The sequence below is a fragment of the Aplidium turbinatum genome, chromosome 18 (assembly GCF_918807975.1).
Source record: "Aplidium turbinatum chromosome 18, kaAplTurb1.1, whole genome shotgun sequence".
In the NCBI taxonomy this organism is placed as follows: Eukaryota; Metazoa; Chordata; class Ascidiacea; order Aplousobranchia; family Polyclinidae; genus Aplidium; species Aplidium turbinatum.
Genome location: NC_137489.1, coordinates 2,642,389 through 2,670,294, shown reverse-complemented (window position 1 = coordinate 2,670,294; position 27,906 = coordinate 2,642,389). Strand labels below are relative to the sequence as shown.

At 38.7% G+C, this 27,906-nt stretch overlaps 3 protein-coding genes across 4 annotated transcripts in view; 2 read left to right on the top strand and 1 right to left on the bottom strand.

Annotated features, from left to right (window-relative positions):
* The first annotated feature begins 3,516 nt into the window (after positions 1-3,516).
* LOC145787883 (uncharacterized) lies at positions 3,517-4,062 on the top strand. Its single transcript, XM_082599723.1, has one exon. It carries the CDS (start codon positions 3,517-3,519, stop codon positions 4,060-4,062), a length of 546 nt encoding a protein of 181 aa, XP_082455849.1.
* Positions 4,063-8,458: 4,396 nt separating this feature from the next.
* Positions 8,459-20,570, top strand: LOC145787479 (uncharacterized). 2 transcript variants are annotated; one of them, XM_082599227.1, is made up of 7 exons: positions 8,459-8,565; positions 10,720-10,837; positions 12,664-12,786; positions 13,634-13,754; positions 16,376-16,466; positions 18,562-18,582; positions 19,549-19,663. In XM_082599227.1, exons 1-6 carry the CDS (start codon positions 8,497-8,499, stop codon positions 18,577-18,579), a joined length of 540 nt encoding a protein of 179 aa, XP_082455353.1. In that variant the 5' UTR covers positions 8,459-8,496; the 3' UTR covers positions 18,580-18,582; positions 19,549-19,663. The 2 variants fall into 2 exon arrangements, with proteins under 2 accessions (XP_082455353.1, XP_082455352.1); XM_082599226.1 differs by lacking the exon at positions 18,562-18,582 and having other exon boundaries at positions 19,549-20,570.
* LOC145787881 (uncharacterized) overlaps positions 20,363-27,906 on the bottom strand; it is a 22,575-nt gene continuing 15,031 nt past the window's right edge. The window contains exons 9-12 of the mRNA XM_082599718.1: positions 25,679-25,849; positions 22,244-22,350; positions 21,065-21,214; positions 20,363-20,686 (exon numbers count right to left, since the gene is read on the bottom strand). Coding sequence (XP_082455844.1) covers positions 20,520-20,686; positions 21,065-21,214; positions 22,244-22,350; positions 25,679-25,849 — 595 coding nt within the window. The 3' untranslated portion in view covers positions 20,363-20,519. The remainder of the gene's footprint in view (positions 20,687-21,064; positions 21,215-22,243; positions 22,351-25,678; positions 25,850-27,906) is intronic.

Sequence of the window (27,906 nt, the reverse complement as noted above, 5' to 3'; positions counted from 1 at the left end):
AGTTTCAGTAGACCTGAACGGTTTTATATGACGTTTGATTTGGTAAACAATTGTCTGGAACAACTAGGTTCTGCTAAATGGAGAGCAGTCCTGAATAACGTTGCTCAAACATACACCCTGAGCATAGCATCTTTTCACAAATTGGGACTAAGTGGGCAAATTTTCAAAAAAGGGCACTTTTAGCGCGAGAGTTATATTAAAAAGGGCGCTTTTCGCGCGAAATGATGGGAAAAGGGCATTTTTTCCGAGCGTAAAACATCAAAGCTTAAAAATGTAGATTTCTCAGGCAAATTGTGGGTAAAAAGGCATATTCTACTTAGACTCAACTTTTGAGACCCATAATTGATTCCTATATTCATCCTCGCCCACAATATTTTATAAATAATAATGGGCCCACGTCTTTTAGGCGCAGACAGTTAGGCGCCGGTTAAGTAGGCGCGCACACTATGGCGTCAGGATATTTAAGTGCGGAGCACTGTGACGCCCGTTCATTTAGGTGCTATTCCTAGTCAAGTCTGCAGATTGTATCAGCTCAGCTTTGGCAAAACCTAGTCGGGATTTTGACGGAAAACTAAGATTTTCTTCACTCAAGCCTACCACCCGCTTGAATATAGGCTACAGTATATTTTTTACTGATGTTTAGTGTCATTACTATTTGACTTAATTAAAAGTGAACTCAGTCATGTTCGGAAACTTGAATAATTTATTGATAAAACTTTCGCTGACGCAAACCTGGACTAACAACAAATAAATGCCGAACACGCGCAATAAAAAAACAATATATTTTTCTGTTCAATGTAACATTTTGTGTGAAAAGCATTGCCGGATAAAGCAGCTTCACTCACTGAAGCCATGACTAACAACAAATAAATGCACTCGCATTAACAAAACAACATATTTTTCTTTTCAATATAACATTTTGTGTGAAAAGCATTGCTCTACCTGCCAAAGTGCCAAGCTGATACAATCTGCAGACTTTACTAGGAATAGCACCTAAATGATCTGGCGCCACAGTGCTCCGCACCTAAATATCCTGACGCCACAGTGTGCGCGCCTATTTGACCGGCGCCTAACTGTCTGCGCCTAAAAGAGTTGCTCCGATAATAGCCTAATGTAATAAAATTTAATCTAGTAACATTTAATTGCAAAGGTCTCTTGTACTAAAGTAAAAAGAAACAACTTGAACTACGATAATCCATGAAACACAACTGCTAAGATACCGTATTATAATGAGTTGAATCTTTGCAGAATTAGATGATTCTAAAGAGCTGGTATTTTATTTTGATGAAAATCAGGAAACAAACTTAATTCAGACATTTAGAATCTCACACAAAATTTGAGGTAGCCTACTCACAACACAAATTGCTAATTAATCTGCTTGAATGGAACATTTAAGGATATTATAAGTACCGTAAAGTCAAAGGTAGGCTCATAAGTTCTAAATGTGTGCTCAACTTTCCATTTAGCTGTTCATTCTTTAACTTGGATCTAACTTAAACAAAAATTAAGTCTTAGAAATTGCCCACCTAGTTTCAAACTAGGGGGGCAAAGAAAGGACTAGGGGGGCAAGCAAAGGGACTAGGTGGGCAATTGCCCACCTAGTTTATATGTGAAAAGATGCTATGACCCTGAGAGCCGAACCAGCGCAGCGTTATCTTGAGTCGGACGCTTAACTACCGAGCTTCTACTTCTTGCGTTTGAGGCCGTCACAGATCACGTTGTTACATCCAGGCGCAGCAGCCAATGGATTGTGTATTCATCGAGCGTTGTTAGGTCCACATGTCTATCTTGTGGTCGGTATATAGGCTACAGGACATTGATAGATAATGTGGTGTAGCCTACCGTCCCTAAGTTTGAAAATCTGAGCCACACGCACAAGATGGTGAATCGGCGAGGCCCCACTGGAACATGTTGCTGCTAAAACGGCCCGCTCCAGTCCGCAGGCGATTGAGCTTCACCCATTCCTTCCGGGGTAGTTCTGCTCAGGTGGGGTGTTGGTATTGGGAAGGACTGTGAATTGGGTTGGTCTCGCAACTTCTCTCCATTCACAGTTCCAAACTTCGGAAATGTGGAAGCTCGATTTGCACATAGCTGCAGCATGTCGGGAGAACGGGCGTCGAGATTTTAAGCGCTGGGGCTTTTGGGAGTGCGAGTTTAGAACAATCTGGTTGAGGAGGTGGTCATCCCTTGACATAGCTTGTAGGACCAGACTACGTACGTTGTTTTCCCTGCGAAGTCTACCGAGCTAACGAGACGAGTAATATTTGATCGCCTTGCTGAGTTATTTTTTCTGCACATTAACTTTGGGTCTACATCTTCTTTTTTGTTGTTGTTTTTTGCCTGTATTTTATTTTAACAGCATTGTTTCTTTTGCGCTCGGACAAAGAATTAAAAAATGTACCGTAACTAAAAAGACCCTGACCCAAACTTCTATAAATGCAATCAACCGTGACTCATTTATCCCTCTTGTTCAGATTCAACTGCATCTTTATTTTGTTTGTTTGAGCATTGCATTGATTTTGCGTAAGTCTGTTCTTGGCAAGTGAGAGAGAGAAACCTTTTATTTCGTATTTTCGTCTGTTGCGAAAATAGTATAAGGTACAAATATATCCAACAACAGACAGGAAGCAGCAAGAGACTATATTAGTCTTGGAGTCAGCTGCTTCATTCAGTGTTTGCTATCGCATTATTACGATTCGTAGTGAGGACATGTTTGTCAATATTACGTTTGTTTACATAAGCTCAGTTGCATATGATCGCTTTTGGGTAATGTTTACAAATGGACAAAAGTGATAGATAGGCTAGATGTTTATTGGTTGCTGCGAAAGAAAAAAGTATGATTAATTAAAACACAATGTAGCCTATGGTACTGCACCCTAAAATAGGGGGGTGCTTAAAATTAGTTTTTGTGTGAGTACATCTGAAAAGTATGCTACAAGTCATCAGATAACACACTAAAAAAGTTTTATGTGAAAATATTAAAGTTACCCCCCCCCCCCCAAGTGCAAAGTGAAAAATTTAGGGGGGCGCGCCTAAAAAAATTCAGATTTTTCAAGATATTTCTTGAACTACTTGTCACAAACACTTCACATTGGTACCAAATGATGCCAAAATTGGATTGCTTGTGCATAATTAAACTTTGGACATAACTAAACTTCTTCATGATATAGTTTTAACAAAAATAGTGTCATTTTAGCATAAAAGTTACTTTTTTTTATACATTTTCTCTGCATTAACCTTGATATACACTCTAACAACATAGTATAACTACATTTAGCTATTTATGAAAACTTAAGACTTGTTATTTTTAGTAATTAGACATATACACTATAGATAATTTACATGATATGCTTTTTGGTTATATATAATACAGTGTAGTTAACTGAACTTCAATTATATATCCATAGAATATAGCCTAGCATTGTCGGCTAGCCTACTGCTTTATGGTCAAATATTAACTGCTACTATATAATAATTTTCAGTCTTAGTTTGTACAGTGCTTAAAACTAAAACATTATGAGCTTTGTTGCCACTGTTTCTGGATTTTCTGTGACAAGATCCAAGACTATTCGCGAAATTGGAGGTATCAGGTACACTGAAATAGACCAGTTACCCAGAGGAATTTTACCATCAAAAAGAAATGTGATCGAGGTGATGCTTTATTTACTTCGAGCGGACCGTGCAGGATGTGAAGGTCGAACAGTTGAAGATGCTGCTTACATGGTGGCATGCAATTTAACTGATACTTGGATGTACTGCAATATATACACCATGAGTGTAAAACAAGTGAAAATTAAAGTACTGGCTATTTATAGGGAATTTAAGAATAATCTGAAAAAATCAAGAACAAAGTTTTATCAAAAGCTGGAAAAAAAGGACTATTTTGATGAATACAATGCATCTACTGAAAAATTATTAGATATTTTCTGTGAAAGTAAAGAAAGAAGATCATCTCTGGAGAAGATGTACCAAATAAAAATGGGAGAAATGGAATGGAGTTTTCTAGAAGATATGAGATCAACAAGAAAGCAGGTTTGCTTGGATGCAATTGACAGGCAATGAAAAAAAACCATGGAAAGGAAAAGAAAGCAGGAAAAAGCACTGGATTTGATGGAACAAAAAGAAACTGAAAGACTAAATCTCCAACTCGAATCTGCTACTGATGTAGAGCTATCTAATGACACATCTTCAGAAGAAGAAGAGTCTGTCTGTTTTGATCCTTCCACAAGTGAACTGTCAAGGGGGAAGAAAAGACCATTTGAGGAAATGATTGAAGATGCTGATGATGAACTTCCACCTCAATTTCAACATGTTAGAACTAGCTCTCGCAACATCAAACCTGAATTTTATCAAACAGTAGATATACTGATAAGTAAGTATCAAAGTCACAAGCTGTTGCAGCTGTCATTGAAACTGGGCGACATTAGGGTGGCCAAAAAAAATGGAAATTTTTTATTTTTGTTTGCACACCCTCTCATTTGAGGAGGATTCTTAAAAAAATGACACTGTGAAAATTTGAAGTGAATCCGACAAGAAGAAGTGCTCTCCCACCGACCTCAAAGTTTGCTTTCTTTGGCATAATTCGTCAAAATTCCTTGAATATGTGACGTAATTCTTTTTTGACTTATCTACATTGCAGTTGCAGCATTTTTGTGTAAACCATTGTTTTACTCTGAATTTATGATATAATAAGTGTTTCCACATGCAGAAAAACAGAAATAATACACAAAATAGATCACATTAACAAGCGTTTGGTATGAAATAAAATGCACTAAACTTTAGCTAAAACCGCATAAAAGTACGTTCACCAGTCACGATCGCAACGCTTCAGGTGACAACACATTGCCCAGAAATTGCAAAAGAAATGTTTGTAAAGAGTCAAGCCATTGGTTGACTTTATTGCACTTGTTGGAAGCAGCTTTCTGTGGTGCTTGACCACTTGCTAGAGGAGCTGGCGCTGTTGTTCATTTTTTTTATGGACTTCATTGAAGTCAGTAGCTAATTTGACTGCCCGCTCTGCACAATCATTGACGGCTTTGAGATGACGCCAAACTTTGCATGCTTCTTTATAATCATCACGATCACGCCATGTGTCAACAGAAGCAGTGACTCGAAAAGGTTAAGTGAACGCTGTGTTACAAACTGTGCCAAAGAGAGACGTTAAAACTTGACAATTTTGTTTGGGGCAACACGACGAACATCTTCGGGAAATGGGTCTTTCTTAAGAGCATTAACGATTGCCTTCTTTTCATCATCTGTGTTATTATCACTGAATAAAGGCAGTGCAGCAAGATCCTCACTGATGTACCACAAGCGCAACCTCAACTTTTTTCTGCCACTTGAGAAATTGCATTGTCAACCTCTTTATAATCCTCTGTGAGCTGTAACATTGCTAGGTCATTTGTAGGGGCAGATATTGATGGTGCTGCAAACCAAAAAGTGGCATAGATGGTAGTAGTTAATATTACTTCATCTACAACTGTACTGCATGCAAGTGGCAGTGTAATCTTATTGACCTTCATCTCGTAGTAGACGGCGAAGAACCACACCCCATACAGGCAGCTGGCATGGCCCTCAAGAGAGTCAACAAATGGACACCCACTCTCTAGTGTTGACTCCCTTGAGGGGCTATGTCAGCTGCCTGTATGGGGCGTGGTTCTACGAGATGAAGATCAATAAGGTTACACTGCCACTTGCTTGCAGTACAGTTCTTGTGAGTGAAAGCTAATATCGCTACCACTGCAAAGACTCACGTTGTTACCAAACTAAAACGCATCCATCAAGAGCATATAGGAGAATCAAAGCACAATGGGAGGCGAAATTCAGCTTCCCAGCTGACCTCAGAAGCTGACTTCACCCAGAGCTTAAGTGCATTATTTGATATTGCACATGCTAACTGGGAATGCCGCATAACAATACCAAAAGACTGCCAGTTTCTGATAGACCAAGGTGGTGCATGACAGATACTGATGACAACAGAGGACCCAATGCATCGCAAAGCAGCTGCAAAGTATAGAAAGCGCAAAGATGATGAACAGAGACGCAACAGAAATCGCATTGATCCAGTACCATCAAGTGCTGCTGCTTTCTCATCTGAAAATGATTAGCAGATGATGAAGATTCTTCCAGTGACCCACTGTTTGCACCGTAAATCCAAATAACACCAAAACAAAAGAAAACCCAGTAGGAGCAGCCATTACCAAAACGCTGCATTATCGATAATCCACTGTTTAATGCAGCACTGAACAGAACTATAACATCAAGTCGTCAAGCAATGATGATCGTCACTCCTGCTCTTGCTGCAGCTGGAATTGATATATATAAATGAATTGACAATGTCACATTCCTCTGTCATGAATGCTCGAAACACCTCATGTGAAAGCCTGGCAGCTGCAGTGCTGCAAAAATTTAAACTAACAGCTACAGTTCCACTTGTTCATTTTCATGGTAAACATTTGACTAATGCCAATGGCACAAAGTCCGAATCTTTGGCCATTGTAGTTTCTGGTATGCATGTTGAGATACCGCTTGGCATTCCGAAGCTGCCTATTGGAACGGGATCACCAATGGGCTAAAAAGTAGTGGAATTCATACACGAGTTGTAGCAGAGCACTTAGCTGCACTTTGTTTTGACACGACATCAAGCAATACGGGAATCCACACTGGAGCTATCACTGTCATGCAGCAGGCATTTAATCGAAGGCTGCTATTTCTTGCATGCCATGATCTCAAAGTCGTCAATGATTGTGCAGAGCGGGCACTGGGCAGTCAAATTAGCTACTGACTTCAATGAAGTCCTTACGGAAAATGAACAACAGCGCCAGCTCCTCTATCAGGTGATCGAGCACCACAGAAAGCTGCTTCCAACAAGTGCAAGTAAAAGCCAACATGCCAACAGCTCCATTAAATAAAATCAATGGCTTGACTCTTTACAAACATTTCTTTTGCTTTTTCTGGGCAATGTGTTGTCACCTGAAGCGTTGCGATCGTGACTGGTGAACGTACTTTTATACGGTTTTCGCTAAAGTTCAGTGCATTTAATTTCATACCAAACGCTTGTTAATGTGATCTATTTTGTGCATTATTTATGTTTTTCTGCATGTGGAAACACTTATTATATCATAAATTCAGAGTAAAACAATGGTTAACACAAAAATGCTGCAACTGCAATGTAGATAAGTCAAAAAAGAATTACGTCACATATTCAAGGAATTTTGATGAATTATGCCAAAGAAAGCAAATTTAGAGGTCGGTGGGAGAGCACTTCCTCTTGTCGGATTCACTTCAAATTTTCACAGTGTCATTTTTTTATGAATCCTCCTCAAATGAGAGGGTGTGCAAACAAAAATAAAAAATTTCCATTTTTTTTGGCCACCCTAGGCGACATATGTTTGGACGCAAAAATTGGAAGTATCATCATCAAAATCCTGATCTAATTGACTTGGATACTGCTCCAGACAAAAGAAGTATTATACGAGCTGAAGGAGCTATCCATGCCTTGTCATTGCAATGCCTTGTGGAAGAAATCATGGAAAGTAGCGATTCTGTAATTACATACCACACAGATGGATCTAAAGTTCAGGGTACTGGTGCTTACCGCGTACAGGGTATCACTATTGATGGCAAATATAGAAGACTTCCAGCTTTGCCTATCAGTAATGAGTGCAGGGAAAATCTTTCTCTCTTGAAGCTCTCTTTGAAGCTCTCTCTTTCTCTCATTCTGATATACATAACAGCAAATGCGTTATGTATATCAGAATGATGAAAAAGCACCTCGGTGCTTACAACATCAAATATTTATTATTATTATATTCGGATTTAGCACCCCAAAATTACTCTAAATCAGTTTTCAAAGTTCACAGAGCAAAAATCGTGTAGACCAGTGATAATTAATCAATCAATATAATTACAATTGGCTAATTGACGTTTCTAGCACTAGTTGCTACGTTCATCTGATGAAATTGAAAGTAAAATTAACAACAAACAAGATGGTTTATTGCTTCACTGACGTTTCGCGCACCATGACAATGCGCATCCTCAGAGCGAATAACATACAAAATAAAATTTCACCAGGTTACATACTACTATAGTGCGATCAAATAAATACAAAGTAATGAAGCTGTCCAAGATGATAAGAATCACACTCCGGCAGAAATTAAACTGTAGCCTATTCTATCGTACATTTCAGTATTCCTGTACTTTGCTGGGCAGGACTGCTGTGTCTTAGTTTCAAGTTTGTGACAGCCTTTTTCTTAATTCACCTGCAAATGGATGTGAAAGCTGGGCTATTTTTGTTTATCTTTATTATTATGAATATGATGATGATGATTCAGAATTTGTTAACTTGACTTTCCTATCATTCGGCCACTTGCAAGCAGGATGATGTACGGTACTGTTGCAGGCTGTTGGTTGCTAGCTTATGTTTTTTAAAACTAACATTTATAAACTTAATTTTCAAAAGGGTCAAAGTTTTTTGAGATATTAAATTGATTAATCATGAAGTTGTATTGTGTGCTAGTGCTTACAGTGACTCTCAGTGGGAGTGTTTTTGCTCAACAATGTCAAGTAAGGAAACTTTTTTAATAATTGCAATTTAAACAAGAATGACTTTTACTTCAGTTTCTCAACATTCAATCAATCATTTTATTTTTTATTGTTAATAACGCGCTTTATAACTCATATTTAGTGTATTGACATATATTCAACTTTAAAATAACAACTTAAATGAGTGGCTTTTTACTTTAAAGAATATTTAGATCAATATGTTTATGTATTGTTTAAATGTAGGCAATGGCTATTTGACCGGCGCCGGTCTTTGAATCTGAAACACTATTTGACCGATCATGACGTCACTATATAGGCATTTTTTTCTCTTTCAAAGCAAAAGACGAGAATAGTGCCTATATAAGTTCTAAATTTAACACCTATGATATGTTCAACTGATTCTGTGGCGTGTAGGATACGTATCGGGCTGGTGCTGCAGAGGGAATGAGTTCGATACTACGCGGAAGCGTTTTTTTTTAATTTTTAACTAAATTTTGACCCGAAGTGACTCAATCGTTAGGCTTCTGCATTTTTGTGGTCAATTTTTAATTTGAGTAGCCTACAGCCCAATTGTTTATGTTTTTTCAAATATGAGTAATAAAGTTAGAGTTTTTTAATTTTCTTGAATTTAAGAATTTCTCTGGATAATTTTCCGTTCGTCATAAGAGGATGTGACCGTGTTTGCCGAATGACGCAAAAATGTAATGACGAACGGAAAATTATGACGAACGGAAATTTACCCAGAGAAATTCTCAAATTCCAGAAAATTAAAACTCTAACTTTATTACTCATAATTGAAAAGACATAAAAAATTGGGCTGTAGGCTACTCAAATTAAAAATTGACCAATAAAATGCAGCAGCCTAATGATTGAGTCAATGCGGGTCAAGATTTAGTTAAAAATTAAAAAAAAAAAACGCTTCCGCATAGTATCAAACTCATTCCCTCTGGAGCACCAGCTGGAGACTTATTCTACGCGCCACCAAATCAGTTGATCATAACTGCCAAATTTAGAACTTATATAGCAAGGGACAGGGTGAAATGGAGAAAAGGGATTAAAACAATTGCTGCGCGGAAACAATCGGCCACCCCCACTAGTGGGGAACAAACCGACGATGGATTATGATGATGATGATAGGCACTCTTCTCGTTTTTTGCTTTGAAAGAGAAAAAGAAAAAATGCCTAGGCTATATAGTGATGTCATGACTGGTCAAATAATGTTTCAGATTCAAAGACCAGCGCCGGTCAAATAGCCACTGGAATTTGAAAATTTCTCTGGGTAATTTTCCGTTTGTGGCCGTGCTAACTACTGATATGCATAAAAAATATACATAAAATATAAAAAATATATAAACTGATAAACATAAAAAAAAAAAAAAAAACGCTTCCGGGTAGTATCGAACTCATTCCCTCTGAATACAAGCCCGCGAAGTATCGCACGCGCCACGGATCGAGTTGAATAAAATTGTTGAGTTTAGCACTTATATACGCGCTTCTCGTCTGTTACTTTGAAAGAGAAAAAGAAAAAAGGTGACTGTATAGTGACGTCATGACCGATCAAATAGTGTTTTAGATTCAAAGACTGGTGCCGGTCAAATAGCCACTGCCTTAAATGTATCAGTTGTATTTCAAACTTGTGGGCTAATTATTATTTGTAAATATGACATTAGGTTAGCGTAGTTATCAATGGTAGAAAGTATGATGCAGGCATATTTGTATATATATTTGTTTTTGGGAGCTGGTGCATACAAGTCTCGGCCTTGGTCAAAAATACTCTTATAACTTGGAATTGACCAATAAATATAGGGTGAAGTGTGTGAAAAGCATTTAACCATGATGCGAAAGCTGTGTTACGCCTTCACTGCTTCATCTTTTTTTGCTAATTGTCCTAACCTAAAGCTATTTTCTAGCTCCAAACCCAGAATGTTAGAGTTTTGGTTGAGAAAATAGCAAAGGAAAGGTGAAGCAGTGAAAGCTCCATTCACACACTTCACTCTGTATTTTTGGTTGATTTCAATTTATGACGTCATGGCATTTTTGATCAGGACTGAGATTTGTACACCAACTCCTATTTTTGTTCTTTAATCATGCATGTTTTTCTTGCGTGTATGTATAACTGTGTAATGTGTATGCTGTAGCTATAGTACGGTACATTAAATGACTTTGTGGTATCAGGAATGGGTTTCTATTGATCCAGCGATGTACAATGAAACTTATGTTGCTATGACTTCACCTCAAGCAAATGATGTTCGTCCACTGGGCTTCGTGTTGGCTTCTGTATTGTTTGAACAAGGTAAAAATAATCATGTCACATTTTTTTGTAGTTAAAGAAAATGTCACATTATAAGTTATTTATAACCATAAATGTGCAAAGCAAGATCATTCTACTGGTTTGTGCTATGAACACTAGTAACAAGTATATTAACAGTTAAATCAGTGCTTTCCAATCGGTGGGTCACGACCCATTGGTAGGTCGCAAAGCTATTGCAGGTGGGTCGCAAAGCATTTCTAAATATTACTGAATGTTAAAATTTTCTAAAAAGTACCGACATTACTATGGATCTCACAAGCCGCAGTTTGGTCTTGAACAGTACTACGCTTTTGCCATTGCTACTCTTATCTTCACTTCATTTGTTGACTTTCCATTTTCATAAATTGTGCACCCTGTTTTCTATTAGATTGGGAAATTGCATTACCATTACGTAACAATTTTGCAACAATGTAACGAATATGTAACAATTAGATGTGCTGTGTCGCATGAACTATTTTAGTATGTCCGCCCCGTTATCTCAGCGGTTGCGTCCGGCTCAAGATCACACGGTGCTGGTTCGATTCTAGGGGTGTGCGCTTAATCAACACATTTCAGGACTGCTCTCCATTCAGCGGCATCTAATGGATGGAATAATTCCCCGGCAACAACACTTCAACAATTGGAAACTTCATTCTGTCAATCTCGGTTACCGGGCCTGCGTCAGTGTTTCAAAGCCTCTACAAGTATGCGAAACTGCCAGGATTAAGCTCTGCAAGAAGCTTTTCCAGTCCGAGGATAAAGATTCAATCAATCAGTCAATTGAATTTGTAGCACCCTGTGCGTTCCAAGATATACACATTCAATTGTGGGCACATCTCAACGTATGATTGCATAGATTTAAAAAAGTTGAAATCTGCAGAACTTTTTGCATGATACTGTGTATATATATAACATATATACAGACAGTGTACATATTAAAAAAATATCCTTTGCATTCTTTTCTCAAATATAATTTAAGCTTGCAGGAAAAACAAAAGAAAAATGAATGACATTAACAAAACTATCCTTTGGTTAATTGATTAAAATTATCTATATTTTCTTAGTAATTAATTTTGGAGCTGGTGTACAAGTCTCTGCCCTGGTCAAAAATACCACAATGTCATACATCGGAATTGACCAAAAATATAGGATGAAGCTACTTGACCTATTGCTTTACTGTTCATACACTTCATCCTATATGGCTTGGTCGATTCCAATCATTGATGTGGGTCTGCTACTATTCGGCGAGTCCGATTCGGCAAGTCCAATTCGGCTAGTCCGATTCGGCGATTTTTTTTAATTTTTTTTTTAAATTATCGGTTACCGTAGCCTAATTATCATTGCCGCTTTACATCGTTTTAACGTCGCTAAACATTAAAAAAAGACCCTAACCCCAAACCGCTAACCTCTAACCCCAACCCCTAAAACGGCAATGATAATTCGGCTACGGTAACCAATAATTTAAAAAAAAATTCAAAAAATTGCCGAAAAGGGCTCTCGCCGAATAGGGCACTCGCCGAATCGGACTAGCCGAATTGGACTCGCCGAAACGGGCCATTCCGCATTGATGTATATCACGTCATAGCTTTATGACCAGGTCGGAGACTTGTACACCAGCTCCTTAATGTGACTTTGCACTGATTAATTGACTAATCTAACATGCTGCATTGCTTTTGTTCAGTCAATACTGCAACACCTAAATGCAATATATACTTGTCAAAACTGTAATGTACTGTTAATGCTTTGAGTATGGGTTGTTGCCGTACAAAAACTCGGCATTTCTCGTATTTCCTGAAATTGACTGTTGACTTAAATTTTGTACTTTTCAGAAATATGCTTCACTGTGTCAAACACAGCTGGTAGCCAAAGAAAACTTGAAGTGAAATGGGACTTCGATGACGTAGCCAACACATTGTGTATAAGGAATAACAGAGTTTCAAATAGCGAGGCTTGTGAGTAACAGCCGTCATTGGCTATTTTCGTCGTTATATCAACCAATCACTCAACAAAGTCAGATTGATCACATGCTTGCAATTAAATCACAATTTCTCTGTCAATTTTAATAATTACTTTTTAATACGTATGTTATATAGTTGTAAATACTGTTAGAAATTTTTTTATATCAACACATCATGCTTTGTACAACACTACCAGTCTACCATCAAATCACTATTTTTAGAATACGCAGCCGTAGTGCGTGTTAAACGCTGTTCAGCAATCAGCATCCACACATTAGTTTAGTTAACCGATCCACGCAAGAATATAGGTTTTTATTCACTGAGTCTTTTCCGCATTTGTCGGAAATAGCATTGAATAATTCGGTTATTTTTTGTGATGAAAATACTGTATTTCCTTTCTGTGCTATTTTTTATTTGCATTTATCACATGTAATAAGACATTGGATCAACGTTTAAACCGTAGCTTTAGGTTTTGTATCCGATTGACAAAAAAATTGTTACTTTGCTAAAAATTTGGTTAATCACCGAAAAAAAAACCTAGGGTTACATTACCTTGCAAAAGAAAGTGACATAAGTTACAATGCAACTAAACATCACTTTTGCATAAACTCAAAATTTTCCGATTACAACAAATTCCAAATCAAAGATGTCATCAATTACAAAATGTAGTTCGTTCAGCTTTGATACTAGATAAGCACTAAGCAGGTATGGTATGAACTACCCAAGGTGGACGGGTGCTGGAATAACTGGCTACGGTAGTGGATTAGTATAAAAGAAATGTAATCATATCTGAGCATAGGGCCACTCAGTGTCAATGATAATATGTTCTGTTTGCTCGCAGGCGCTTCAAGTATAACCAACTCAATTTGTCAGGGGGTCCCTGGCGAAAGTGACAGCGTCACCTACACTTTGTATTGTTCCGGTACTGGTTGTGAAGGAGGAACAAGAATATTTTGGATCAGGTACGGCTTGCGATACGAACCATATTCTGTTCCACACCAAATTTTGGATTATACCTGTTTTGTTAAGTTCAAGTCACTAAGGTATAAGATCAATTGGGTGAAACACCGCGTCAATCTAATCAAAAAATAAATAACCCAGAATGTAAACACTGAGTAATGTAAACTATAGTGGTGTCATTTTTAATGCTATTGAGTAGCTATTCTGTAGAGTAGCCTACATACTACACAGTTATAACACAGCATTCACCGGAATGGTAAGCTTTATCTTGGAATGAAATCGAAGATGCCAAATAAACAACTCCTAAAGAACTACCAGAACATGCTTCAGCGTTTCCCACACTCATACTTTGTGTGGAACATAATAAAAAAAAAAATTTATGGAACAATATATATAAATGTTTTCTGTTTTGTTTTGGCAATTAGAAAGGCTTCGAAAACATTGAGCTACAACTTTGGCGATCATGTGTCTTTGCAGACTTTGGTTTTCAAGACATTTTGTGGTTGTTTGTCCCTTCCGTGTTTACCTTCTAGCAGCTTGTAGTGAAGATCTATTTGCTTCATGCAGCGCAATGTGCATGCCTGGCTTAGTAACTGTTGATCGACTGTGACGAGTGGTTCATGCTCGCCTGGTCTCGCACTGACCCTGGTGCCTGGCGACTTGTTGTATTGTGGCAACACTCTTGTTTTTGCGTTTGATTGTGTTTCGTCAATACGTGGGCTTTGCTTGTTTTTTTCTTCAACTGTAATAACTGAGTGGTCAAAGTTTTTCGAAAACTCTTTCGCTTTAAAACTGTATTTTTGGTATGTATGAGTTAAGTGGGGCATATAATTTTTTCAATGAGAAGTGTATGAAAGCGCAGGTGTGAATTATGTTGTATCGTATGCTATTTTTTTCAAAGTTTTGTTAACGATTGAAAGCAATAAACTTTTCATTTAACAAAAGGAAATACTTTACGATTAGCTTCACATGATTGGCACTGCCACACAGTCCATCAGGCCATGCTTGCTTAATTTTGTGTAGGGAGTGTGTACATAGGCGCCGACTTTTCAAAAAACCTTGGGGGGCGAGAAAGGTGATGACGTCATAACCATATTACTCAATTAAAATAGTCTTTGTTTAAGCTTTTGTCTTGTCTATATTGACACCTAGGTCGCAAACCGAATTTATTAGAGCCGCTGCTTGAAACGATTCAAAGTTTTACGCATGCAGTACGCCTTATCGTAAACATTTTGATATTGTTAGCTCATAATTGGAACAGTTGGAAAACAAGCCGATTCATTTCCTTTTCGTGCAAGTGAATAACAACGATCAAGACAGTGAAGTTATCGAAATAAAACGCAAAAAATCATGATTTCAAGCAGAGTGGAAACCTGCTATCGGTTTTATTTACCTCGTTTCGCACGTTCTGCTAATTACTTACTTTCAAAGCGTTAACAACGGCGAACTGTTTTCTCTTCTGTTTTTTTATCGTATGTCTTAATAGTCTATTATTGAATACCGGTAGTGCAGTTTTCTCATAGTTGTTGATGTATATGAAAATATATACATCAATACAGTGTTTATTGAAGCAAAACACGGATGACAGTTTTGAAAAATGCATTTTTTCTTCAAGCTGTGTTCACGTAATTGTTCGTTGTGTCATAGTTTCAACTCGATAAAGTTTGCTAACACCGATTTTATGTTTGAAGTCACAGAAAATCTAACGGACGTTTGGATAGCTCGTGAAATGAGAATGAACATTCAACCTCGCATTCGCTTTTTCGCCACCACGCATTTTGACTTTAAAGTTGCTCCTCACGCGCGGGAAGATAAGCACTGCGACTGTGAGCATTGAGCATGCGCATCTCAGTAGTAATTCACGTTCCAGAGAAAGCCATGCGATCAGCTGCTGTTTTTCGGGCAAGAGCAACGTAGGCTGTTTTTCGCTTTTGGCATTCTTTTGTCCGTTTAAAATAAATGATGTAAATCTACTTCGCCAAGTATTTTATCTTTGAAACACCACTTGTAATAGCCATTTTTGTTGCCCCTCAACCATAGATTTACGGGGGGCGCCGCCCCCCGGCCCCCCCGGAAGTCGGCGCGTATGAGTGTATAGCCGAGCTAGAATCGATAACCTGAACTTTGTGCTCAAACATATTGTTTAAGAATGAATAAGCGTACGTCGTCCGTACACGCTGGTTCCTTGCTAAGCTTTTACAAGAGACCCAATCTTGTATTACTTCCTTTTATGAGTAACCACAACCATCACGTGGTAGGGCCACTGAGGCTTCCGTGACTCATTCTATCGACACAATGCCGACGACAGCACCACCCATAGGATTCATCCTAACTTCTAACATAGTAATTTTTTATAGGAAACACACGTAGATCATGCGAATGGTAAAAGTATTCTTATGAGATGAAGTGCATTTTCAGCAAAGTTTTGTAAATCTAACATTGTCGATTAAATTCTTTGTGGTTGTTGCATATTTTGTGATTCAACAGATGATTATCAACTCGTGTTTGAGAGGCCAGATTTGTTTTTTTAAAGCAGCGTTATTTTAACTTAGTGTCATGTACCCCTTTTGAAATTGTTCTAATGCAGTAATAGAATTAATTTTATTTCTTTAAATTTTATTAGATTCGTTGTCGAACCGTTGGTGGATGGAGAATACGATGAAAATTGGTGCACCAACAGCAGAGACTCCCAATTCCCATCCACTTTGTCCTCGGTGAGTATCTTCACAAGTGTTGCGTTTGTTGCATCATGTCACACCTCCAACCACACTTCAATATGTGTGAAAATTATGGAAACTTTGTTTATTCTATTGAATGCAGCCCACTTGGGATTGTGCAACTGTATTTCAGAAAATAAGTTTCTCTGCGATCTCTTGGTTTGCAGTTTCCACTGTAAACTACCCACTACAGGCCCACTTTTAATTTGTTTGGCAACACTAAAGTTAGGATTTGTGGCTCCGTTTGGAGTATCAAGAAAGCCCTGCCTATAGGCTCAAGGATTTGCTCGTAGCAGCGTGACTCGTATTTTTGACAACTGTTTCCTTGTCATGTCGCCTGCATGGGTGTGTGGTGAGAGCTCTTGTACGGCACTCGAAAGGGAGCTGGTTCGACACCGCTCAAAAGCATGTGGCTTTGTCTTAGGCAGGATACTGAAAGATATGTCTTAAGGTGGACACGAAGATTAGCTTCCTCACATTTCCGCTCACTTGCGTAAACCTGGATACGACAAAAAACTGTCATTCGCATGGTTTTGACAATTTGTGTCTTCTCCATTAGCAAGCAGACAGCGCAAAGTTTTTATTTGGTAAATTTTTTGCTTCATTTGCTCAGCCTGGCTTTGATTCTTCAAGGCATGATTTTTCACTTGCACTTTAATCTGTAATTAACGGTTCAGCCCGATTGGACGTGGCTCAATGGCCTTTCTTGTTATTTCAATTCTCGGTTGGGATGGTCCACGCCTGCTGATATAATTTTTCTTTAAGTTCCGATTTCTTTCCCCTTTCTGCGTTTTCATTAACCAGAAGAATCTGTAAATTGCTGTGAAAGTTTTGTGCTCGATCCCGATGCTTAGAAATGTGAACCAGACTTTCAAGCTTAACTGATCATAAGAAACCTATTTTGTAGCCACAATCTGCAGTTGGGGCTTCCATATCGCAACAAACTAGCGATATTTTTGCCGCTTATGACTTCACAACAGACTCTATTATTTCGCAGTGTAGATTCTAACGATCTGTTTTAGCCTGATGAGCACTGCGAGTTAGTTGTGGCAATATCGAATTACACTAACTTTCATAACTCAGTTCCCTAGTCATGTTCTATGACAAATGGTGTTGAAGTCAGTGATTCGTTCTTTAATACTGCTCTTTTGTTTGGCTTGAGGCTGCTGTCTGTGGAGTTTCTGTGTTGTTAGGCGCTGTTGCTGTGAAATTTTGTTGAATCAGTTGTTAGTAGATTAGGTGACGTAGTTCTTCCCTTTCGGCAAGGTTGTTGATTTTTGGGTTTTGCCTGCTGATGAATATGGCCTCTTTGAAACGTAATTGTACCGTGTCATTTTCTCTGGCAATAATTTTAAATTCAAAGTCGGCGTGGCACTGTTAAAATTATTGCCAGAGAAAATGACGCGGTACAATCACGTTTCAAAGAGGCCATATTCATAAGCAGACAAAACCCAAAAACCAACAACCTTGCCGAAAGGCAAGAACTACGTCACCTAATCTACTAACAACTGATTCAACAAAATTTTACAGCAATAGCGCCTAACAGCACAGACACTCAACAGCCGGCAGCCTCAAGCTAAACCAAAGAGCCACATGACATAAACTTTCACTGTAATCACTGAAGTCAACACCATTCGTCATAGCACATGACTAGGGAACTGTGTTCCGAAAGCTAGTGCAATTCGATATTGCCACAACGTACTCGCAGCATCAGGCTAAAACAGATCGTTAGAATCTACCCTGTAAAGTAAGCAACGATCATGCTGCTAAAAGCGAAACTCAATCAATTGCGCAGACTCTATTATATAAAACGTCCAACGACCTGGTTGATCTATGCTTGCTACACAGGAAGGCCAGTTGCTGCATTAAGTTGTTTGCAGTCCAATATATTTTGGCTGCGCTTGCCAAACGAGATGCTGAGGTAACAGATCGATTATTGCCAAGTAAGGTCCCTGGCTCCCTGTATGGTAGAAAGTTTTTTACCTTATATTCTATTTTTCTGCTCGCATATACCTCTACGCTTTGTGCCATGGTGTGCGATATCAAAGCATCTTGTTGCTTTGTAACAAATGTATTTTCACCCAATCCACAGTTTTCTAAAGGAAGTTGATATGTAAGTGGTTGTGATGTGTTACTGCAGTGAACTGTTTGATGTTTGCATCAACCGCATTGTGTCTGGTTCTGCTGCATGAAAACTGATGTTTACTTTTTGCTGCTGTTATCCTGATTTGAAAGCGATTGACCTAATCTGTTTGGTTTTGCAGTGTGACAGTTTGAAATGATTGTTTTACAAGAAACCAAAGAAAGGAGTGCCTTTGGCCTAGAGTTTATATTAGAATCACAAATGCCTGTGTATTCACATGATCGTTATGAATGGTTTTAAAGTGGTTTCAATCTTTCACGCACTAATATGATGAAGAACTTGCAGATGCTTGGTCGTTTTTCTATGGTTTCTTTTTTTATAACATGGAGCTGCGTAGTCGTTCACATCTAAGTTACAACTATGCTTTTGAGATTTTTCTGCATGTGCCTGTATATTTTTGCCTTTTCTCGGCCGCTTTCCTGTATTGTGGTTATGATCCCATAAGCAAGTTACGTTTTTCATAGAGATTTTAGATCAAGGTGATACGAAACCGCATCCGCTTTTGGCTTATCCGCCGCACTTAAAGGTTACATTTTTTTCTGCTTTACAAAATTTTCTACTTGTTATTGCCTAGGTTATATAGAAATAGTGAAGTTAGTTCTAAAGTAATTTGAGTTGTTTTTTTTTTGTTGAAAACAAGCTTGTAACTTAATAAATTTGATTAAATTAAGAATTGACTCTTCTAGTGCAGGCGGAAAAGCGGAGGTTTGCGTCCTAGTTTTTCATACAAACAAGAAAGGTTGTTTTAGCTTGCCCTAAATGAATCACATCTAAAGCATTTTAAATTTGCACGCTTGTGTGAAGTACTGATAACCAACCAACTATCGCAACGTTACATTTAGAAACGTGTGTGCTGGAAGAAGCGGTTGTTTTAAATGGCGAAGTAAGTTAATGGCAAAGTGATGGTTGTTTTTAAAACCCATGTTATGTTCTCAGCTTCCACCATCTGTGCCTCCCCCAACAACAACGACCAAGCAGGATGGGGGAGTAGGGACCAACAAAGGATCCATTTTCGTTATCGTTTCCACAATGCTTATGGCTGTTTCTGCCTACCTTTTGTGAAGAGGTGCTTTGTTTGACATTCAAATCAAGCGCTGATTATGACTAAGCAGAAATATTTTCACATAAACACGGTAGTTTTTAAATACCTACCTGCTCACAGTTTTATTGTCGTTTACCATTTCTTGTGCAATTGTTGGTACCTTGCCTGCACTTCATGTCAAGTGAAACTATTTTGTAATATGCAGTTACCATAATTACGCCATATCACAATGTATCCTTTCTGATGTGCCAGCCAATCCATGGTCAAGCACGGCTTCTATTCCCACTTTATTTTATGCAGAAAGTGATCATACACCTTTCCTGTGGACGTGGTGCCATTATTGTCGCATTTACGACGTTAAGCGTTGCAGCTCTCAGTAACAATGCTACTGAGTGCTGAGGCGCTTAACATCGTATTCATTTCCGGGTTTTCTAAGCTTTCAGTAGTCAATTTTAATGATTTGTTGCTTAATGTATGAAATACGTTGTGTCTCGTGCATTTTCACGAAGCAGTCATCAAATTGTAGCCATCGTGTACTCATTTGCAACTCAGGCGTTCTGCTGCAATGGCACTTTACATTGTAATCATTTCCGCATATTATGAGCTCCAATTACTGTAAACCACCGACATTATTGTTGTTTTATGTATTAAAGTAACCGCTTTTTCAACGTTGTTATGATGGCAAACGACAACTTTTTAAAAAGTAAAACAAATACTTTCCGATATGTTGATACGACCCACCCGCCGGGGAATTCTTTCACATCCCTGCCGCCACCAAGCGGTGAGTTCAACTAGATTGCGAGAACGAATCAAAGTTGATGTGAGATGAACTTTTCTGGAGGAACGAGCAAGATTGAACGTGACTTCACGTTGTTGTTGGGAACGTCTGCATGACCCTTGATATCCAACCTCGAAAGTGGGACGCTCTCGTGTAGACGGCTGGTTTTCGTACTTCCGTCCCGCATCGTCCCCAGCTGTACACCCCATGAAGCACGTACAGCCCGTTGGCACGTTGACAAAATAACGGACCACCTAAGAATATGTCCAAAATACTACATATAAGAGCAAAATGGTTGGAACGTCTGGTTGACCTAATCTAAGATCCCAAAATGGACACGCTACTACACTCGTGTTCAGCAAACATTTCGAAGACTGTGCTGTCTTCATCTTCAGTGCTTTAAGTTTAAGTATAACATTTAGAGCACTGACGATGAAGACAGTATGGTTTTTGAAAGGTTTGCTGAACATGAGTTTGGTGCTTCCATTTTGGGCTCTATTTTTATTATGACCGAAATAGTTTGAACTCTGGTCTTTAATTGTAATAAGAACCTTATTTGAAATACACAACAAGCCTCACCGCTATGACTCTTAAAGTTAATGAAAAGTGGATAAATTATTTTTTTTTATCACCTGAATCCCCATCACAAGGGTCAATGTTAATATCGCCAGCACACATCATACAAGCTCGTACTGAGCAATCCCTCCAGTCTGGTCGGTTGCATTGCTTGTTAGGAATGAGCGGCACTGATACCTGCTTCATCACGTTGTTGTGGCCACTGCCTGGAGTAAGCAAATTCATCATGAAACGCTTGTGTATGACCCATGCAGCAAATCAATCACTTTTTACATTGATTCGACGTCCGGCGAGGTAGTCTGGTCAGTTTGCTTGATGAAGAATTATTGTACAAACGTATGAAACTTGCTGATGAGTGATAATGTTACTTTTGAAAACTCAAGTGCAAACATTTGTAAACTGTCATCATAGGGATTGTATTCGTTGATGTTCTGCTGCGTTTTTTATCCTATGCACGTTAGTAATGAATAAAATTATACCAATGGAAACCGTAAAATCGATGGCTCAATGTCTTCTATAGGTATGCTTCAATGCTGTTTGAAAAGGCTTAATAGCACACTAGAGATATAATGTTTGTCGGCCCCAGTAGCTCAGTGGTTACGTGCCCGGCTCAAGATCACGCGGCGCTGGTTCGACTCTCGGGGTGTGCGCTTGAGCAACGCATTTCAGGTTTGCTCTCCATTCCGCGGCACTTAATGGATGGAATAATTCCCCGACAACAACAATCGAAAACTTCACTCTGTCAATCTCGGCCCTACGTCAAGAGCCACTACAAGTATTCGAAATAATTCGAAGGCTTTGTCTGTCCGAGGATAAAGATTTAAAACCAACCAATAGGCATTAAAAGACACAATGACAAGAAAATCAAAACAATAATATATAGCTTCACGACATTTGAGCAATTCCCTAAAAGGTCAAGCCGCCACGCGCTTTAGTGAACTTGTATTGTGGTGCATGATTTTAAGAGCATTAGGCTGCCACAATCTTTAGTTAGTTGTCTATTGTTTTAAGTGATGCACTTTTGACAAGCTTGGGATTAATGCCGTTGTTGGTCTAGTTATACAGGCTGTCTTTCAACTTGTTTTCGATGATCTAATCCAAGCTACTGACCACACGCTGCCGACTAAAGATGCCACGACGTTAATGGTCGATGAGCGCTGTGATTGCGGCCAGAACTATCCTACCTAAGTAATGACATGGATGATAAGTATTTCAGAAGATGTTTGAAAAGTTACCTCGTGTTCTTCCAAATCCGAGAACAATACAGTTCCTATTGGGAGCAGGCGATTCGTAATGTCCGGGCATCAACGATGGCGAAACAGTGGAAGAAAATCTGGCAGGCCTGAAAAACCAAAAGCTATTTTTCTCAGAAACTTAGTTGAAATCATCCGATTCGGGTTCGACTCACGAATAAGTCAGTGATTGAAAGACCACTGCTCGTCTCTACCCAGAGTCAGTGGCGCCGGCAGTGGGGGCAGGCGGGGCAGCTGCCCCCCAATGTTTTCGGCATCATTTTTTTTTTTTATTAATACATATTAATATTTTTTTTTTAATATTTGGATCCCAACCTCAAGTAAGTCAACTCAAGTTGCAAGGGGGGGGGGGGGGGGGGGGGGGTAAAAGCTCTTTCTTTAAAAAAAGTATGGAAAATCTTGATGACTAAATTGTACAGTAGATTAAAAGATTTTCTACAGAAGCAAAATATAGACTTTTTAAAGTTTTAACTAACGTCACATTGGTGTAGAAAAATAACAACCTGTTAAAATTTTGATCCCTCACACTCCCATGACTTCTTCCGCGCGCATTTTGGCATTGGTTGCTTGCAGTGATTCTTTCACTTAAACAAAACGTTTTGTTTCAGCAGTTTTGCGTTGTTCGATTCTTAAGTTATAAAGGAGACTCAATTTCTCCAATATTTATCATTTATGTTTCTTCTTTAATCTCAGTAGAGTATAAAACTTGTAAAAGTTTTTCATCCATACGACGTCATGAATGAAATTATATTTCAAATCAGCGTAATGACGTGACATCATCTAAACATTTTACCGAATAATAAATTAACAAATTCGATCGTCAAAAGTGGTTTGGTGGTGGTAAATATTACGTAATGAAAAAAATGTGATAAGGTTGGAAGACATTACGTCATGTATTTTCAATACAAATATGAAGTTTAAAATTTATTCTTTTGTTCATAGTCGTAATCCACCTTCGAAGCGGTACTACAAAGAACAATTTTCGATAAGGGGGGCATCAAGAATAAGTCGACATGACTTTTAACCCTTAGAAGGTTGGGCTCCTGGAATCTTGCTCAGTTTGGGGGGGGGGGGCTGTCAATTCTTCTTATGCTTTAGGAGTGATATCTCTGTTATTTTGGCATGGTTTCAAAATTTGGGATTCACTTTGTAAAATTATTCACGCTGAGCATATCCGAAAATTAATACTATGTGAATTTTAAAACTGCTCATATACGTTGAAATGTTGAGGTCACTTATGAGTGTAATTTGTAGCGTGAGTTTACACATTATTTTTTGGTAGAGTAATGAAGAACGTGCATAGTAATGTTGTGATTAATTTTTTTTACATTATTTTACATACAGCCAATGCCCTTCACGCTGTGAAACAGTTAGGATTAACGAGACATGGGCCAAATTAATTAGGCTGCTTTCATCCAGCTGGTGGGAAAATGTTTCACAATAGAATATGAAATATTTCAGAGGATGTGCTGAGAAATGCCTTATATCTTTCAATTTATAACCTTTATTCGCTCAAAATTTCAGCTCAATAGAGGTGAATAAAAGTTAGGAAAAGTCAAGAAATCTCGTAGTTGCAGCCTCAGTGGTTTTAGAGATACAACTGTTGATACAAAAAAGTTGAATTGACAGCCCCCCCCCCCCCCCCAACCTTCAAAGGGTTTGCATTGAGTCAACAGATCTATGCCTGGTTTACGTCAGCTCCGGGGATCAGTGAAATATAAGGTTGTCATCTTCAATGCAACAAGACCATTGATTGATTGGTTTAGTGAGGATTCGTAGTCCCATTGCTTTCATTTTGAGTGATCATACTGATTTTCAATTTATTCCTACAAGACGTTACGTAATGAAAAAATATATAACTAAGGTTGGAAGACATTACGTCATGTCTTTTCAATTCAAAATGAAGTTTAAAATTTATTCTTTTGTTCATAGTCGTAATCCTCCTTCAAAGCGGTATTACAAAGAACAATTTTCGATAAGGGGGGCATCAAGAATATGTCGACATGACTTTTAAGGTTTACGTCAGCTCCGGAGATCAGTAAAATATAAGGTTCTCATTATCGTGATTGTAAACCGCGGGAAATTTTTTCTCTAAAAAACAGATTCCCGGGAAGTTAAACATTTTTTCCAGCTCTGGTAGAAAACAAGAGAAATTAAATAATATACCACTGTCTTGCATGTCTTGCACCAGTGGCGTAGCCAAGGGAAGGGGGTTCGGGGGTTTCAACCTTTCAAATTGAATTTACGGATGTTAATACATTGTTTACAAGAAAAGTTGTAGCCTATGATGTAGTTCCTCGTCAAACTGTGCAAGGATGCAAGCCATCTGCAACTGCTGAGATCGCTTGTTCGATCTAGATTAACATCTAAACAGCTATTCGTTATACAAAACTTGAATATATCAGAAATAGCCTAAAGTAACTTCATTGTCTCAAAGCTTTTTGTTTGACACTCATCAAGATGTATGACCTCTATGACGTTACATTTTCTAAACTTTGGGTTGACTTCAGAGCATAAAAGTTAGTGACTTACCGGAATAAGATCGTTTTTTGAATCAACCAAGGAGAAAATTGACCTACTAAAACTGTAATAATCTCACAAAAAAAAGCAATCAACCTATGTCTCTAAAAAAAAGTTTGCCTAATTTTAAACGAAACTGCATTAAAAGAGCGAGTTTTGCCAGTACCAAACATTCAAATATCTCAGTCTGGAATTGGCAACAAGAAAACATAGAGACTTAGCTTTATTTTCGAAAAATGCCGAAGAAAACATGATCTTATCCTTTTGCTATGCCACCGGACAGCACCATTTTACAGAAATATTCATACCCACAATTTTGTTGAAAATGCTCTCAGAATGCACCAAACTGAAAGTAATTTTTCAAAAATTTCTGGGGGAGGCCCCCCAGACCCCCCGCCGCTACATGTCGCCTTCGGCGAACACGCCATCGGGCTTCGCCCGCCGGCTGTCAACACCCCCCCCTTTCAAAATTTTTGACTATGCTACTGTCTTGCACTGTCAATATTTTGCCCCCCCAATGTTGAAGGTCTGGCGGCGCCACTGCCCAGAGTAGAACTTTTGCCAAGAGTAGGCTAATTCAAACATAATTTCCCAGCAACAAGACTTCAACAATCGGAAACGTCACTGTGTCTATCTCGGTGACCGGCCTGCGTCGGTGATTCAAAGCCTCTACAATTATGCGAAACTGCCAGGATTAAGCTCTGCAAGAAGCTTACCCAATCCGAGGATAAAGATTCAATCAATCCATCAAATGTCTCATAAAATTTGTTATCGTAAAACTTAACTCCCAGGTTGGAAACATTAGTTTTGGGCGTTAACGATTTACCTTGGCCTACATATAAGTTATTACTCAAAGCGTGAATACAAATCAGTCGGCTTGAAATAATGCAAACTTACCATAACAAGCGCAATAATGCTATGTCGTTCAATCGCGGTAAAAAGTTGCCAGCTCTGCATTGATTATGATGACACACAACGTCCCTCACTGGGATATCCTGCTGCCCTGGGTCACGGAGAAACATCTCCTTTCGGTACTTACCCAAACTCACCAGCAGTTCTGACACTTGTCTGTAATGATTTGCATGAATTTAGTTTCCCGTTTGAATATAACCCATTGGGTCAGTAGGCTAATGCAATATTACGCTAAATTGTCACACGGAGGTAGACTATATGTATCTCCGACCCAGTGTAGCCTATCTACTACACTGAGGAGGCTGAAGCGGTGTGCCACTGTCTGCAGTTAAATATATAAAAACAGACCTGAAGTAGTTTTATATTTTTCTTCACGATAACTGAGTGTGGTAAACGTCCAACTTTGCAAACAAAGAAACAGATTAATCACAGAAGCCGCTCTCCTTTCGAGTGTGTGTGCTTTTGCAGAAAGCAGCTCAATGACCCAGTGGTTTGAATGCGCACCTCTGCGTCTCGATGAGGGTTTGACTCCTCATCGGGTCATACCAAAGACTTTTTAAAAATTGTACTAAATTTCATTCCTGCTTGACACTGAGCAGAAGCGTCTTTAAGGTAGGCTACTAAATGTACTTCCCCGATATCGTTCGCAACTGCTGAGCATTTTGCTATCGATGTCGGGGGATAAAACCCGCACCCCTGCGGGTTAAATGAATCGTGTTCGGCCAAGGAGAAGACTTCTTTAAAAACCTTGACAGTTGCTTGCGCTTCAAGATGTCCTGAAAAGGAGTCCAAATTGCTGAACAAGCAAACAGCAACTTGAAGAGCTAGGCGCTGGATCAAAACCACCCGAGCAATATAGAGTGAAAACAGTAGCCTACATTTTAAGAATACCTCTCCACTCAGCGGAACCTACTGTAATAGTGACGGGTTCAGTAGGGAGACAATCGCCCCTCATAAAATACAGAAAAGTAACTTTATAACGGTATTCACGGTGTTTATGCAAAGTTGAATTTTATGTCGATTTACATATCATTGAATTTTGTTGAAAGCGTCCCCCTCCTCCCCAAGCTACTTTCTAGATGCGCCTCTTTACTGTAGTGGATGAAATAATCGAGGTATCAGGCCAAAAGCGAAACTTCGCTCTTTCGATGACCGGGTCTGGGTTAGTGGCTTAAAGTTTCTACGAGTATGCAAAACTATCAGAATTAAGCTTTTAAAACTCTTATTTTCTGCAATCATAATAAGGATCTTTATCAGTGACGATCGGAGAGGGAAAGCAAGGAAAGCAGTGCTTACCTGAGCGAAAACTATGCAAAATATAATGACTGAATTCTAGGTTTAACTTATTATTTTTATCACGTCTATTTTAACTTGAAAATTACTGTATTTGTGACTAGAATTACTCGTAACGCTTGTGAGTAGTCTAAGTCCTCACCAAACCGCATGTCTTGCCTATAAATGCCAATTAACGCAAACGCTTCTGTCAGAAACAATCACTGAGGCTCCAGGTAAGCAACTATCAAACTTGCTTTCCCAGATTTAAAAATGTCAAAAAACGCCTTCGTTTTATCCAATCCTGACCCGTTTTGCAAAACGTCACCAGCTGCTTAGCCAATCAGATGTGTTATGGTTATGGTATGGTTAGTTTTGCTTTCCCAGTGACGTCAATGCGAACATTCACTAGAGCGGCTAGACTAACTCGTCAGAATGGTCTCTCGTCACGGTGCAGAGCACAGCACCATATTGCCGAAATAATTGTTGCTGTTTTTTGATGTCTCCTCGCCATGTACTTTAGCCTACTAGCTTTCATAGTCATGCCTTTGCCCTTTTTACAGCGTTGATATAACGTTACTTCGCCAATGAACGTTCAGGTGCGGATGCAATATTTAGTTCGTTAAGCTTCTATACGCAAGAGGCAAACTTATCCAGCTTTTTGTACAAATTGCTTGCGGTTGTAATGTTTAGGCCTAGGTGTTAGATTTTGTAGTGTAGGCCTAACTGAATATCTGAGAATGAACATTCATGACAAATTAAATATTTAGACAACTATTATTCCATGTCTAACGCAGGATTTTGGTCCTGCAACGTTAAAATTAAGATTGTTCATGACTTCTAAACATTAAATGGATGTATGATCACGACATAGGCGAAGCACAATTTGACAGATTTTTATTTTTGATTTGTTTTGGAAATGCTCTCAGAGCGCACTAAAT